Source organism: Lepidothrix coronata, unplaced genomic scaffold (assembly GCF_001604755.1).
Source record: "Lepidothrix coronata isolate B3197 unplaced genomic scaffold, Lepidothrix_coronata-1.0 Scaffold335, whole genome shotgun sequence".
In the NCBI taxonomy this organism is placed as follows: Eukaryota; Metazoa; Chordata; class Aves; order Passeriformes; family Pipridae; genus Lepidothrix; species Lepidothrix coronata.
This window is the reverse complement of record NW_016690515.1, coordinates 259812-275853: the sequence shown is the minus strand read 5'-3', so window position 1 is coordinate 275853 and position 16042 is coordinate 259812. Positions and strand designations below refer to the sequence as shown.

General features: G+C 49.8%; 1 protein-coding gene across 1 annotated transcript in view; it reads left to right on the top strand.

The window, feature by feature from the left end:
• Positions 1 to 16042, top strand: part of LOC108509106 (unconventional myosin-Id) — a 29563-nt gene that overhangs the window by 4295 nt on the left and 9226 nt on the right. The window contains exons 5-14 of the mRNA XM_017838366.1: positions 311 to 364; positions 1240 to 1335; positions 2933 to 3049; positions 4223 to 4426; positions 5834 to 5979; positions 6063 to 6177; positions 6816 to 6986; positions 11097 to 11167; positions 12683 to 12757; positions 14173 to 14305. Coding sequence (XP_017693855.1) covers positions 311 to 364; positions 1240 to 1335; positions 2933 to 3049; positions 4223 to 4426; positions 5834 to 5979; positions 6063 to 6177; positions 6816 to 6986; positions 11097 to 11167; positions 12683 to 12757; positions 14173 to 14305 — 1182 coding nt within the window. The remainder of the gene's footprint in view (positions 1 to 310; positions 365 to 1239; positions 1336 to 2932; positions 3050 to 4222; positions 4427 to 5833; positions 5980 to 6062; positions 6178 to 6815; positions 6987 to 11096; positions 11168 to 12682; positions 12758 to 14172; positions 14306 to 16042) is intronic.

The window sequence follows — 16042 nt, the reverse complement described above, 5'->3', positions numbered from 1 at the left end:
GTGATTCTGTGATTCTGTGATTCTATGATTCTAAATCATCCTAAAACTGAAATGATGTTTATTTGACTCTTCCACGTGAGGGGTCCTGCGGTTGCCCCTCGGGATTCCTGGGTGGAAGCAGGACATTGCAGCTGTTACACAAGCTGGTCTTTCTGATCATAGACTTCAGACTCCACATTCCCTGCTGTGCAGTGGTGTTCCCAGCACAGGGCTGGGTTGGGGCTGCCCTGGCCCTGGGGAGCTCCGTGTCTGAGGGAGGTGCTGGGGAAGCACAGCCACAACACCCACGTTTGTGTTTTGTCTCCCCCAGTCCCGTGTGATTGTGCAGCAGCCCGGAGAAAGGAGCTTCCATTCCTTCTACCAGGTTTGTATCCCCTTTGCTGGACCAAATCACCTGTGTCCAGTTTCCAGAGTGCCCAGAGCTCTCACCCTCTCCTGTGTTTTCTGGAGGGTTCTCTTGTTGCAGCATCTTGGGTGATCTTGGGTCCTTTAGCTCTTTGTGCTGGGAAGGAGCATGGGAAGACTGATTGTTTTCCATCCTCCAGTCCCTTATTAACACATTTATAAACTCCAGAGGAGGCTGACTAAACAAATATGGTAGGACATTGGACTTTGACTCACTGTTTTATTTGTAGCAAGTCTAATCCCTCTGTTTTCTCTTAAGGCCTTGAGTGCATATGGAAGTAATTTTATGACACCAAGTTGACTTCCTTGGTTTTTTTGGAGGTCCTTTTTAATGTCTTCCACATTGTACAGTGGTTCCCTGGCTGTCCTGTGGGGGATATGGTTGGCCTGTTAGTATAACCTTGATTCTCAGCCTAGCAGGGAGGGAAGCACAGGTTTGTTTATTTTTTCCCCGCTTACTCGGTGCTCCATGATGGCACGTTAGCACTTTCCTCATGGACAGGTCATTTCCATATGGAAAAGTCTCTGTGCAGAGCAGCAAAGGGAAGTGTGGTTGCCAAGACACAGCTGTGGCATGTCACAGATGTAAACAGGGCTGGTCTGTGAGGAGGCTCAGGCTGGTTTTTTAAAAACAGTTGTGACTCAAAAGGCAGTGATTTGGGCAACCACCACCCCACACCGTGCATCCCACACGTGTTATGCTCCTGACTGCAGATACTGGGGCAGGAATTAATATTTTTGTGACTTTGCTTGTCAAGCAGATGAATAAGAAACAGAAAAAGGAAGGGTTTGGTGTTTTTTCATTCACCATTTCTTAAACTCCTCTTTGTGCAGCTCCTGCAGGGAGGTTCTGACCAGCTGTTACGTTCCCTGCACCTTCAGAAGGACGCCTCAGCCTACAGCTACGTCTGTCCTGGGGCACAGATCAAGGTGAGCCTGGCTTGGAGGCAGCTTGCCTTAAAACTGTAAGTGCTGCTCGAAATGCTCAAAGCACTGCTGAGCCAGCAGAAGCTGAGACCAATATTTATGGGATGAATATGGAAAGGTGACACTGGTGTTTTATTTTTAATGGAGTTTCTGGCCCTTGGAGACAAAGCACGTTGTGTGCTTAGAATCATAGAAAAAATAGACTTGTGTATATGCAAGTGCAGTTGTGCATCCTACATTTAAACATTGTAATAATCACTACATTATAAAAAGTAGTAAAATTATGTGTTGATTAAGGCAGGTGTAGATATTTGACCTGTTACCAGTGACAGACATTCCATTATGGAGAACTTAAACTGTTTTCTGGACCAAAAAGCCATAAGGACTCATTTCTTTACAGTAGGACATTTCAGTTACTGAAGCATTCAGTCTTCGTGGCCTCAAGGAAAGAGGGGAACAAACCCATGAAGTGTTTAGGACAACAAGATCAGGTGCCCTTGACTTCAACTTGTTAGGTGGGACTGTCACACAGTAGACATTAAGAGGTTCAGAAAATTGCTGAAACAAGTTGAAGATAATTTCTTGATACAGGTAAAAAAAATAAGCCAGCTAGGAAAGGCACCTCCTGGGTAAATAGAATGGAGGTAATGTGATGATTGGTGCCTGTCTTGGCCACAGTGATCATGAAAAGATTGCATTTTAAATCTTTGGTGATAGGAAAAAGCTGTCAGCAGAGGTACTGCCCTGGATTTTGGGAGAGCAGGCCACAACATGCACAAGGAACTATTTATTAAAGTTCCCTGGGAACCTGTTTTCAGGAGTATTGAGGTCCATAAATACCAGACACTTTTTGAGAGGTGTCTTTCCAGAGCAGAGGAGGAGACAATTCCAGTGTGTCCGAAGTCAAACAATCAGATGGTTGATTGAACTTGACTGAACAGGGATCTCCTCCTGGAAATTAGGAAGGAAAAGAGAGCAAGGTCAGGCTCCATAGCAGGACTGCAGAGATGCTGTTCACCACATGGTCAGATGCAGCTGGAGTTGTCCCCAGTGCTGTCCCTCGGAAGCAGAGTCCAAACAAAAGGCTCTCTGATGTCCCAGTGGCTTTCCTGAGATTCTCCTTGGCACAGGAACCCACAGACCAAGAGATGCCTGATCAGCTCCTCTGGAAATCTGCAGGGAAAGCAAACCCAGGCATTGGGAAGGAGGGAGACAGAGGCTCATCTAGAGGAGGGTGGAGAGCAGAGGTTTCCTGCTGGTGCTCTGCAGCTCCTGCTTGGAGGGTCTGCGAGGGCACAGCTTGTCCCTGCTGCTCTGGGTGTTCTTATGAACCACTTCTGCTCTTTCTCACTGAATTCCACTGGGAAATCTGTTGTGCTGGGGTGGATTTCTGTACGTGTTCTGTACACCAGAACACGTGTGTGCAGTGCAGGGTTCAGTGTCCAGGCATGTGAGATGGCATTGGAACAAACTGGGAAACCTCATGGCAGTGTCTTGCATCTGAAAAATATCAAAGTACATATCTGTTTCCCATGGGCTTGGGAAAACTTTACTGAATCCCATTAAATCCACGCTGTCCCAAACTCCTCTTTGCCCTCAGTGTTCCATCAATGATGGTGCCGAGTTCAAAGCAGTGGCTGATGCCATGAAAGTGATTGGCTTCAAGCAAGAGGAGATCCAGACTGTCTACAAAATCGTGGCAGCCATTCTTCACCTGGTAAGGTCCCTGCTCCTGGGTGTCCCTGGGCTGTTCCTGGACTGCCAGCAGCTCGAATTTTCCTGCTGCAGCAGCAGTTGGAAGGTCTGTTGGCTGGGAAAGTGTGCACAGCTCACAACTCCCAGTGGTGAGGGAAACTCCTGGCTGGAACAGGACACGGGGAGGATGGAAGATCACATGTATTCCTGCACATTCCAAATCACAAACCAGACACACCACTAAGTACTGGGAGCTGTTAAATGTTCTGAAAAAGGAATTGTTGGGGTTTGGCAGGGAGGGGGTGGGGAGCTTCTGTCCCCTTTTGCCCTCACACACCATCCCCACGGTGGTTCTGCTGCAGGGGCAGTGCTTCACTGCATGGTGAGGCTTGAGCACAGGCCACACAGGAGACCTCTTAGTTTTCCATTTTCCGAGGCTCAGGAAACCCTGGAATGCCCTGGGTTCTCCTGGGACCCCCAGAGCCTCCTCCCCTGCGCAGTGTCCCTGCAGCTCGGCTCTTGGGTTTCCCTGAGGGGAGAGGAGGGTGGCAAGGAACACTGCAGCTCTGCTCCAGCTCCTTCTCCTCCCTGGGATAGCTGTGCCCCAGTGCTGGGGGGAACAGAGGCAGAGCAGAGTGGGGAACAGGCAGGGTGGGAGAGCACCCAGTCCTGGGGATCACACAGTGCTTAACCCTGGCAGGGCAGGTACCCGGGAGCAGAGCTGTGGAGGTGCAGTGCTGCCAGTCCAGTCCCCATGGCACTGACCTGCCAGCTTCCCCACAGCATTCCCATTCCCTCTGTGGGCAGGAGAACTGCAGCCAGTGGTTCTGTGGTGGGCTGCAGTGAAGATGCATCCAGTGTTCATATCCACAGTGTCATTTCTCATCCCTGGACTCTCAGCCTTGAGACGGTGTTTGATTAAATCTCAGGAGGTGTTTGATGTGATTTTTCCCAAGAGCTGGACTGAACACTGAGCAGGGATGCTTTGCTTTGAGTCAGGCTTTGCTGCTTCCACTGATGGTGGAGCTTTGTGAGCACGTGGATGTGCAAGGCCCACCCTTCCAGTGTGGCAGGAGGTTGACTGCCTGGCACAGCAGGTGGAATACGGGTGGAAATGGGGGCGGACGAAGGAAATCGGGCAATTCCTGGACACAAAAGGACGTGGAGGAACCCACCTTCTCCCTGCTTGTTGCAGGGGAACTTGAAGTTCTCCGTGGATGGAGACACTCCCGCGATCGAGAACGGGCAGGTGGTGTCCACCATCGCAGAGCTGCTCTCCACCAAGGCCGACATGGTGGAGAAGGCCCTGCTGTTCCGCACCGTGGCCACGGGCAGGGACGTCATCGACAAGCAGCACACGGAGCAGGAGGCCACCTATGGCAGGGATGCCTTTGCCAAGGTGAGTCCCAGCTCCCTGTCCCTGGGGGGTGACAGTGGCTCACACACCTTCCCCCCACCTGTGCCCCCAGTGGAGCTTCTGGCCCTGGAGACAAAGCGTTTCTTGGAATCACAGCAAAAAACGTGCTTGTGCACTGCTTAAAATACACATATTTAAATATACAGTGTTCATCCCACATTGAAACATTCTAATGTTCGTTACCTTATAAAAAGCAGTGAAATGATTCATTGATAAATGCAGGTGTGGATATTTGACCTGTTAGCAGTGACAGGCATCCTGTGCTTCCTGATGGAGAAGCTGAACTGCTTTCTGGGCCAAAAAGCCATAAGGACTCATATTTTACAGTGCTGGTCGAGCTGCACTCGGTACAGCAAGGAACAGTGATGCCCCAGGAAAGGATTCAGTGTGGAATTGCTGTCAGAACTGCACAGCTTTCAGTGCTCAGGAGCATTCCTGGGTGGATCAGTGAGCACAGTGCTTGCTGTGCATCGTGTGGGTTTGGTTTCTGGGTGTACACACACTCCTGTGTTCTGTTGGGGATTGTGGCACAGCCCCATCCCTGTCCTTCCCAGCAGGGATCCAGCACCACAGCCAGCAGGAGGGCAGGGGCTGCAGGCCAGGCAAAGGGAATATGTCATCCAGGGTGGGATGTTTTGTGAAATAAAATTAATTTAGCAGTTAAACACAAAGAGCAGAGTGTGAAACTGCAGTATCTAGAACACAGGTTGCAAACCCAAAGTGTTATCTTTTTTTTCTTTTTTTAATAACCCCAGAATGGTTTGGGTTGAAAGGGACCTTAAAGACCATGTAGTTCCAACCCCCTGCCATGGGCAGGGACACCTTCCACCACAAAGGTGGGTACTGATGGCAGGAGTGACAGTTGTCCCTCCTTTGCTAAGAAATCAAATGATAGGGGAAGAAGAGATGAAGTTATGAAGATCCTTGATTACTAACTTGACTCCTTTTCCTGATATATGTGTGCCCAGCTCCACAGCACATTTTGAACATGCAGACTTTGAAGACTCTGCCTACAGAACATTTTCTGTTTGAAAGGGGAACTGGCATATTTTCCTGCCGTTGTGTTCAGTCGTTAGGTTTCAATAACTGACCTTTCACTTGGCTCTTCTTCACTATTGTTAAATAATTCTCAGGAATGGAAGTTATTAGGCAGCTGAAAAGCCAACTGGGATCAAATTAGGGAGCTGCTGTACCCAGTGACCTCGCTGGGATTTCGACTCTGTATGAATGAGTTTGGGAAGAAAGACAAGAACTATTTTCCTGGAGTATTTTCCTCAGTGAGTGGCTGCTCACTGTTAGCAGGTTGTTATCCATAGCTTTGGTGGAGGCAGGGCAGGGATGAATTTGCTGGGCAGGAGCAGCAGAGCCCTCAGGGTGTGTGTCCTGCAGGCCATCTACGAGCGTCTCTTCTGCTGGATGGTGACACACATCAATGACGTGATCGAGGTGAAGGACTACGACACCTCCGTGCACGGGAAGAACACGGTCATCGGGGTCCTGGACATCTATGGCTTCGAGATATTCGACAATAACAGGTGAGCCCCGTTGTCAGAGCCCAGTGCTGAGCCTTCTCCCTTCCCAGGACACTCATCACCTTTTCTTTGTTCTGTTATTGCAGCTTCGAGCAGTTTTGCATCAATTACTGCAATGAAAAGCTGCAGCAGCTCTTCATTCAGCTGGTCCTGAAGCAGGAGCAGGAGGAATACCAGCGAGAGGGAATTCCCTGGAAGCATGTGAGTGCCCTGGCAGGGCAGGGAGGGGTCGGGCCGAGGTCAGTGGACCAGCACAAGTCCCAGCTCTGAAGCTGCTCCACGTCCCTGCTGCAGTCGATGGGACATGTGTGTCCCTGCCAGCTGTCCTGGCAGATGTGCTGTCACACCAGGCTGGGGCAGGAGCCAACCAGTCACCTCAAATATGGGAGAATAAGGCACTCCAGGTCTGAGAGAAAACCTGCTGTGGCATCTCTGTGATGCCACACACATCACTGTGTGTTTCTGTTCTGAGTGCTTCTGTATTTGGTCTAGTTGTTGATATTAACATGTAAAAATCTTGGCTTTTCCTGTTTAAATTCCCTTCAGGATGCCAAGGACAGGATGTGCAGTGTCACTGTGGTGACTGCACACAACTGAATTCTAAAAAGCATTTTAAAGTGCATTTTGTAGCAGAGGTTTGTATCTGAGGGGTTTGAAAAATTATTTTCTCTGCTGTAAAGTGGTAAAGAGTAGCCTGTTTGATTTGGAATTAGAGATCTGCAGACTCAGAGCTGATTGCTTCTCCTGTGCACGGTGGGCCTCATCCTCACTGTCAGCACCGGGACCCTCCCTTTTCTCCAGCCAAAGTCCCAAACCCCCCTGTTCTTTGTTTCCTCCAGATTGATTACTTCAACAACCAGGTCATCGTGGACCTGGTGGAGCAGCAGCACAAAGGGATCATTGCCATCCTGGACGACGCCTGCATGAACGTGGGGAGGGTCACGGACGAGATGTTCCTGGAGGCTCTCAACAACAAGCTGGGGAAGCACGCCCACTTCTCCAGCAGGAAGGTACCCTCTCCTGCACCCTCAGACCTTCCTTTCACCTTCCCCAGGCTTTGCTGGAATAAGGAGGGAGGGTTCTGAGGGGTGGCTGGGCTGGAATCGTCCCGGCTGAGTGTGAGATGAGGTGCAGCCGCAGTGCCCAGCCCCGGCTCGGCAGAGGGAGCTCCAGCACGTCCGATGGCACATCCCTTTTATTCCGGGATAAAAGGAGCCTGAGCTCGTGCCTTGACACATCATGATGTCATCTGTAACCAATCGATGCTCCGCTCCAGCCCACGTGCTGCTCTGCCCAGGCTGCTCTAACGCACAGTGACAGTGAAATTATCCACACTCCTGCTCTGGCACAGGAGTGCTGGGGGTCCTTCCCCTCGTCATTGGCTGCAGAACGTGCTCATCTCCCCCTGTACCTCGCAGCACCCAGGCCCCCCCTTGCCTGGCTTTGTCTGGCCTACAATGGGCGAATTAAAAGGCTTCATTTATTCCTCACTTGGCAGCAGATTGCAAAAATGGTCACCAGCCTGATTAATTTGAGAATCTTTCACACTGAGTAATCAAATAAGGGCCTTTAATTTATTGATGTCTCCCCGCTCAGAAGCGCTGTCTGAAATGCTCTGTGAGTGCTGGTTCCCCCTCTCCCCTCCCACCCCGGCACAACATTTATGTAGGTCAGAAATAGCAAATTAGCCTGGTTGTGTAAGATATGTGCTAAAGGCTGCCTCGGGGGAGCCAGGGTAAACAATGCATCTGGCTGGGAATGAAAACAAACCAAAGCCACTCTTTCCTCCCAGATGTGGCTCTCCTGAAGTGCCCTGTGGCACTTGAGGACACCTCACCTGCCACGTGCACCCGAGCTGAGGGGGGGATCAGGGATCCTGATTCCAGTGTTGACCCAGATCCAGCAGTGACATGGCACGTTCTGGGAAAACTCACCTGGAAAACAAGGGAAGCCCAGTCTGGGTTCCTGTTTGAGTGCAAACTGCTTCCTTTAATGCTTGGGAATAGTGAGACCCATCCAGGGGGGATGGAGTCTGGGATCTTCTGCAGGGGGTTGGGGTGGGATTGGTCCAGTTTCTGGAGCCTCTGGTCAGTGGATGTGGAGAAAGGAGCTGGAACTGGGTTCCTGTCCTGTGCTTGGTCTCAGGGGAAGGGGTTCCACCATGGAGGGAGCAGGTGGTCCTTCAGGGGCTGGAATTTCATAAAGTGTCTGGGAGGCTGTAAAACAAAACATTAAAAATCAACTCTTAGCTCGAGTCCTTCCCTTCAGGAGTCCCTTCCCAGCAAGGAGACATTAAAGGACGAGGCTGCAGCTGCAGCGTTGCTCAGCAGGAGGTGGCGTTGTCAGGAACTGTCTGCACAGACTGAGGGGGAAACAAGGAATCCTGCTATAAATAATGCTTATGGAGGGGATGATGGATCTGCCTGGCTTGCTAATTTCTGGCTAAATCAATAGAACCTTGAAAACATTGACCCACAAACCTCTCAGTATAATTATTACTCTTCCTCCCCCTCACGTCTCTGCAGTCGTCCTTTACCAGCACCTCAGATCTCTTCCCACCCAGAACTGCTGGAGGAAGCCTGAGCTTTCCAAACCTGCCTCTTCCAGCGTGGATTACAACAAAGGGCTGGATTTCGTGTCAGGATTTGCCTTGGCAGGGGCAGTGGGTCCATCCAGACACCGGGAAGTTCCCTGTGGGTGGAGGCTGTTCCTAAACACATCCTGTGCTGATGTGTTGGGAGCAGCTCCCACCCTCAGCCCCAGTTCATGCCCCACTGCCCCCCTGGCTCCCTGTGGATGAGCTCTGGGGGGCTGCTGTGCCCTAAATAGTCCCTGAGCCCCGCCTGGCTGATCCCAGCTGCCTCCTTGGTTGTCCTGGTGAAGGCCAAACAAACCCAGGGAATGCTGGGGAACACTTCCACTGTGGGCATTTGGGGCAAAATGTTGTGTTCCTGGAGCAGGGGTTGTCCTTCTCAGAGCTGTCTGACTCTGGATGTGCAGCCTGCTCCGATGGCACTTCCCAACATCACTGTTTGCTTTCCTGGCCTCTTCCAGTTCTGACTCTCTTCTGTTGGTGTTTACTTTGGAAGGATCAGGTGCAGTGAGTGTCCATGAATGCCCAAATCTTCATAGTGTGGAGAACATCAATCTCAACCAGGTGGTTGTGAAGGGAAGAGTCTCAGTCACAATGTCAGTCCATGCTGGTCCAGCTGATGTTGTGTCTTCCAAGTCAGTGGGCAGGAGGGTCTTGGAAGTAGGAGAGAGATCGACATGGGACAGATGTGTAATGATAACATGATGGACACACTCCCACTCCCCAGTGATCTGCAGCCCAGGAAGCTCCTGAATCACTGCTTAATAGATCAGGTTTTTTGTTCTTTTTTTTAACTGTCAAAGAATTCCACAGCTTAGATACACATGTGGAGTGCTCCTTCCTTCCTGTTTTCCTCTCTCCTCCCTTTTCCCTTTCAGGTTCCATCTCTCACCTCCTAGTTTTTAAATGGCAAACCATGGTTCACACCATCTCCATGTGATTTGCCATTGTCTCTGGGCATTCCTTTCTTAACAGTTATGTGTGGGGACCCTTTTTCTTTTCTTTCAGAGCCCTTAAATTCCGTGAGCTGTCAGAGAGGAGCCTCCTGGAAAGGCTCACAGAAAGCCAAGCAGATGATCCCCGGTGCTCAGAGACTTGCTGGTCTTCATTTTTTATGCTAATTTCAGCAGATTTGCTCAGTAGACACAAAGTTTGGACAGAATCACTTCTTAGAAAAACAAAACCCAGAACAACAAACAACAAAATCACTGATCCATGTTATGGCACCTCCCAGTCTCTCCAGAGCTGGATGAGTTTTAGGAGGAGCTCGTGCTGCCACTGGGTCCTGTCTGGTAGCACAGGCACGTTTCCTTTGGCGTTGGCTTTATACCTCTTTTATTGACTCGTTGCTTTGAGCTGTGTGTTTGGGTGGCAGAAAAAGGCTTTGCACCCCCCCAGCCCTGTGCTGGGAATGCAGCTGCAGACAGAAAAATGACTTTGTTTTCCTGGTATTGCCTCGTTTCTTCATTTTCTCTCTGTTTTGCTGCACCTTGGTCATCCATCACCCCTGCAGCTCCTGCTGCTCTCCCTGCTCCTGCTGGGCTGACCTTCCCACACCTCTGGAGCCTCCTGGGCACCTTGGAGCCCACACTGCTTGGGTTCCTCCTTGGGGTTTGTTTTGTGTAAAATATATTCTGTGTTGTTTTTTTCATCCATTCTGTCAGTTTGAGCCAATCTGTTTTCTCCTCTTGGACACGGGTGAGTTTTTGGAGGGTATCATCCTGCTCCCAGTCACCTCTCCTGCCCTGCACTTCAACCATGCTGAATTCCTCCTTTATTTCCCCAAGACTTTGGGGGGATTGCAGATATTGCTCCCAGCCCTCAGTGTTGTTAAATGGTGCCTGTGCTGCCTGCAAAGACTGAAGTCATCTCCTGCCCCTTTTGCCTGTAACAAAAATGCTCATTTTTTATCTCATTCTCCTTTTTTAATTAAGCTGAACCTGATGGATTTTTTTGGCTTCTGCTATTCCTGAAGGGATGAGTTTATTAACAGCCACTGCTGCTGAGCAGCTGCCACTGGACATCCCTTCCAGAAGGGATGGGATGGGAATTTGAGCTGGAGTGGTGGATCTGCAGGGGGGTCCCTGTTTGAGGGGTGTCAGATGACCAGGAGTGCTCTGGGACAGAACAAGCCCTGCTGTTGTAGCTGTCACATTTTAATTGGCTCATTTCTTTGCCGAGCAGTGACACAGCAATGGGAGAAATATAAAGGAAGACTTAAAAAAGAGTCACAAATGAACTCGTGGGTGCAATGTTTCTCTACAGGCACAAGTGTTCTTTCTGCATAATGGTGTTTCTGAGAAAATATCAATTTATTTAATAAAACTACAGGCTCTTGCAGCTTGGTTTTGTACAAATTTATGTTCTTGTGGTATGAAAAAACGTGATCAGTATTTAACTGGATTTCACATCTGCACATACATATATGAAGTGGAATAATTAGAGTTCCGTGAGGGCTGTAAATCCAGGGCTGATGCTTTCCTGTCAGTCCAGGGGTGATATTTTAATGTCTGTGGATTTATTTCAGCTTTGTGCCACGGACAAAACGCTGGAGTTCGACAGAGACTTCCGGATCAAACACTACGCTGGGGATGTGATGTGAGTCCGTGTCACAAATAAAAAGTGGCACCTTCTATTTTTGTCCTTCCCCCAGCTCTGGAGTGGTACAATATTCTGATTTACTGCTGCTGCTGGTGCGAGCCAGAACTCTGTCACCCACAATTACAGTGTGCAGCACTTGCTTATCAATTAAATCTCCTGCTCTCCAGAGTGGGGGTTTGTGCTTGGAACGAGACAAAAGGAGGGTGAGGGGAGGGGGTGAGGGGAGAGCTGTGCTCCAGGGAAAAAAGGAGGGGAAAAAAAGGCAGCAGTGTTTGTGCAGGGAAGCTACACTGAGCTAATAAAATCTGGTTTAGACATCTGTTTAGAGCGATTATGTAACTCTGGCTTTACATTCTCAATCAGTTTGAGCTCAGAGCACGGGAGGGTTTAACCTGCAGGAGGGTTGGCAAGTCAGGGATGTGTGCAGGAGGTGGGAGCAGTGGGAAGGAGGAGTAAGTGCAAGTGAAAGGTGCACATGTTCCCTGGGAAAGCTGTTGTCTGGAATATCACTGGAGTTGTTTAATGCTGTGGGATTTGTGTAATTTCCTGTGACAGCAGAATCTAAAGGGAGTCACTGAGGAAATAATTCAGGATTTCTTTTACCTTGGGATTAAATTTACCTTCAATTTAGAAGGGTAACCAGTGTGTTCATATTGGAGATTTGAGGGTGGGGAGGCCCTGGCACAGGTTGCCCAGAGAAGCTGTGGCTGCCCCTGGATCCCTGGAAGTGTCCAAGGCCAGGTTGGACAGAGCTTGGAGCAACCTGGGACAGTGGAAGGTGTCCCTGCCCATGGCAGGGGTGGGATGAGATGGGCTTTAAGGTCCCTTCCCACCCAAACCATTCCATGATTTTATGGATTGAGGGTGGCTCCATGCAGGGATTTGCATGCTGTGGGGCTCTGGATCCCAGAGCTGCAGTTTGGGTGCAGATTCCCAGGTGGGATCTGGAGTTTGGGAAGGAACTGAGTGGGAGTCACTGAGTGGGGAGACTTTGGACCTCTTCCCTGAGCACAGAGCACTTGAGTCTTGGAGAAGAGATAAAACCCTGAAGCAGTGATGTTCCAGAAACATCCAGTGATGTTTCTGTGGGAATAAAAGTAGGAAGGAGTCCAAAATGTGTGTGTGTGTGTCTTGATTTCCAGGAGGGTTCCCCAGGCACTGGCTATAGGCTGCTCCTGATTTCGGGCCCTCTCCTACCAGAGAATCTTCCCTGACACCAAGCGAGGGGCAGATTGGACATACTGGAACCAAACCTTCATTTCCCTAGGATTTAGCTCAAACACTCAGTTTGGAGGCAGAAATCCTGAGTGTAACTCTTGAATTTGGGCCACCTACGACCTGCCCAAGCCCTGAGAGGTGTCTCAGCCTTTCCCTGCACAGCTCAAACACCTTTCTGAGCCAGGGATCTGCAGTGTCTGTAGGAGTCCAGGGATGCTGATTCCACCCAGAAACCACAGTTCACAGAAGGACTTTGCTGCTTTGCAATTAACTCTGTTTTCTTTTTTTTTTTAGCTACTCAGTCACTGGATTTATTGACAAAAACAAGGACACTTTATTTCAAGACTTCAAGCGCCTCATGTACAACAGGTAGGAGCATTAATGAGGTGAATTTTAAGCTGATTTGTCAGAATCCTGTTTTGTGGAGTGGATGGGAGCAGAGACTGAGCTTTCCACTGGTTCTGTCTCTGTGAATAAACACATTGCTTGGGGATCTGATCATTGTTTGTCCACCGTGACCTGAGGGCTCTTACTTTGATTTTTCAGGTTAAAATCCCTGTACATGTTGGTTTTGTTCTGATACAGCCTTTAATTGAACTAAATGTAAAGTGTTGGTTTGAAACCAACTGACTGTGCAACCAAGATAGTGCAGAGATCCCTTGTGCTGCCTGATTTGTCATTAACCAGGTTGTTGCAGATGTGCCATCACTGCTCTGGCCTTAATCAGTGCTGAAGATCCTGAGCAGCTTTGGTCAACAACAGATATCCTTGGCCTCAGCTAAAACACCCTGTTTGGAAAGAAATGACAGGGTAAACTGGGCAAATAGATTTGAATCCTTTTGTATGTGCAGTGACATGAGAATGTAAACCATGAAGTCAGGAGCTGGGCAAGGCAAAGTTGCCTTTGAGAAGCAAATTGGAAACCCATCAGAATATGTGTGTGAGTGCCCAGAGAGCTGCTTTCCTTCACAACTGGCATTAAACCTGGTCTGGCTTTGGTAACTGTGGCCCCTCTGCAGCTTTCAGAGGTGACAGTGGCACAGAACCCTGTTTTACCTGGGCAGTGGTAACTTGGTTCCCTGTCCTGTGGTGTTGGCTCGCTGTGCTCCCCTGAACAGCCCCACTGTTCCTGTTTTCAAGACTTCCCATCGACCAAAAACCTTGCAAAATATTTGCTGTACGGAGGTTTTGTTATATTTAGCCTGTTTTCTGTGAGGTCTCTGGAAAAGCCTGTTCCCAAACAGCACATTAAAGCTGTGACAGATTGGCCATTGCATTGCTGGAGCTGTGCTCTGTTCCTGTCTGTTCCCCAGCTCTCACCATCCATCAGGGCCACTTTACCTCACCCTCAACCCTTCAAAAATATAGGCTAAAGTGTATAAATTGCTTTATGTATCCAGAGTGGTGCAGAAATACAGCTTGAAATCAGGTCACAGGTTCCCAGGGAGGATGTTGCGGGTCTTACTCTCTTCTGTTTTGATTAAATTCTTTATATGTTGTGTCTGTAAATCAGACCCTGCCTTTGATGGATCACCCCAGAGGGATTGTCACTGTCCCAGCCCTGCACATCCTGATCTGAAGAGACGAATGTGCTGCTTGTTTTTCCAGAATATTCAGTTATAAGCTTGAACTTGCTCTTAGAAGCAGGAGATGTTGTGCCCAGGAGTGTCACTCTGATGCTTTGTGAGCTGAAAGCAGCAGTGGAGCTGGGCAGGAACGAGCTCCTGAATTTTGAATGGAGTGGAAGTGCTGTTAGAGTGGGAATTAAAGAGACTCTCTCGTAGCTCCAACCCTGTGCTGAAGATGATGTGGCCTGAAGGGAAGCTGAGCATCACTGAGGTCACCAAGAGACCTCTGACAGCTGCTACTCTGTTCAAGAACTCCATGATTGCACTGGTGGACAACCTGGCACTGAAGGTAAAGATTCCTGCTTCCAAACTGACTCCAGCCTCTCAGGAGCTGGGTGTAGCTTCTCCCTGGAGACACTACCCCCTTCCCATCACTGCCATCCCTCAGGGAGTGAGCTGAGCAAAGGCAGAGGAGCTTTGGATGTGCCAGTGGGCAGCTGGGAAGGTCTCATGGGAGGGTCACCTGGAATTCTGGTTCCTCTGGGACCAGGGGAGCTTTCACTCGTAGGAAAGCCAGTCTGTCTTAGGTGATAGTTATTATACCAAATGAACAATTATCTTTAGCAAAGCTCTTGGCAGAGGGCCCAGAGGAGGTTGTTCATGGTGCAGAGATTCTCTCTGGCTTCCGAATCCGATGGGTTTCCATGAAAATACAGCCAGGCCTGTGTGAGTTCCTTCTTCCCTCCTCTTTGCCGTGGCAGAGGGTGAGGAGGGAAACCTTTTATTTCACTGAATAATTCAGTTCTGTAGTGGAAGGCATGGCTTGGGCAAAGCACCACGTTGTGTGGAGGAAGGTGGGTGAGGGAATGATGTGGGAAGGGGCTGTTTGAGGGGGGGATCCCTGGTGTGAGCAGAAATCACCTCCTGAGGGGGTCCAGTGCACCCAGAAACCCTGGGGTGTTGTTGGGGAGGGCTGTGAGCAGGGGGGACAGCAGGGAGGCTCTGCAGGTGTCCAGGGAAAAGCTTCATTTCCTTGTTCGTTGGAATAATTATTCCAGGCCACCTGGAAGTTGTAAAAATAGAATAGTCAAGAGAATGGCCTGTGGTGTTTTGAACAATCCCTGCAGCTCCCAGCAGGGCACAAGGGCTTTGAGTGGCACCTTCTCCATCCTGAGTCAGTGGTACCAGCATTCCTCCCTGGAATTGGCTGGGCTGTGTGGAGTGAGCCCCTCTCAGGCCATTTGTCATCAGTGTCTCTCAAATGCCAGCCTTTTCAAGGCATAACCAGGAGCTGTTTCCAAGCCAGATTCCCAAGGAGGTTCCTGTGTGTGTCTCAGTGTGGTCCTTTCCCATTCTTTACCTTCCCTAAACCTTCACTGAGAAACTTGTATTGCAGATGTCGGGGTTTTCCTCGTTTTCTGTTGGATTGCATTGGGGAAAATTGTCTTGGAGTGTTGTATTTCCCATGGATCCCATGAAGGGAAGGCTCTCATGGAACAGGTGTGTCTGCCAGGACTTGACAAGGGCTGTGCCTGGCAGGAAGGAGCCAAGGGCTGCCAGGGTGGTGCAGGGCTTTATGGCCAACCCTGAGTGTGCTGGAGGGCTGGGACAGTGGGGGTGACACACACTTTGGGGTCTGCACTTGGAAAGTTCTCCTGGTGATGCTCCTGCACAACAGCCTGTGCAGGTACTTCATGTGCAAAGTGAAGGAACCTGGATGAGCTTTAGCCATTTTCCATGGAGATCCTGGCTGTTCTACACCTTGAAAAACCCCAAACATTTCAGAGGATTACAGAATTGTTGAGGTTGGAAAGGGGCTTTGAGATCATCAAGTCCAACCCTCAGCCAGCACCACCACTGTGTTCACCCCTAAACCATGTCCTCAAGTGCCACATCCACGGGGTTTTTTGAACACTTCTGCCCTGGGCAGCTGTGCCAGGGATGGACAACTCTTTCCATGAAGAGATTTTCCCCAATATCCAACTGAAACCTCCCCTGGCACAGCTGGAGGCCGTTCCCTCTCCTCCTGTCCCTTGTTCCCTGGGAGCAGAGCTCGACCCCCCCCCCCCCCCCCCCCCCCCCCCCC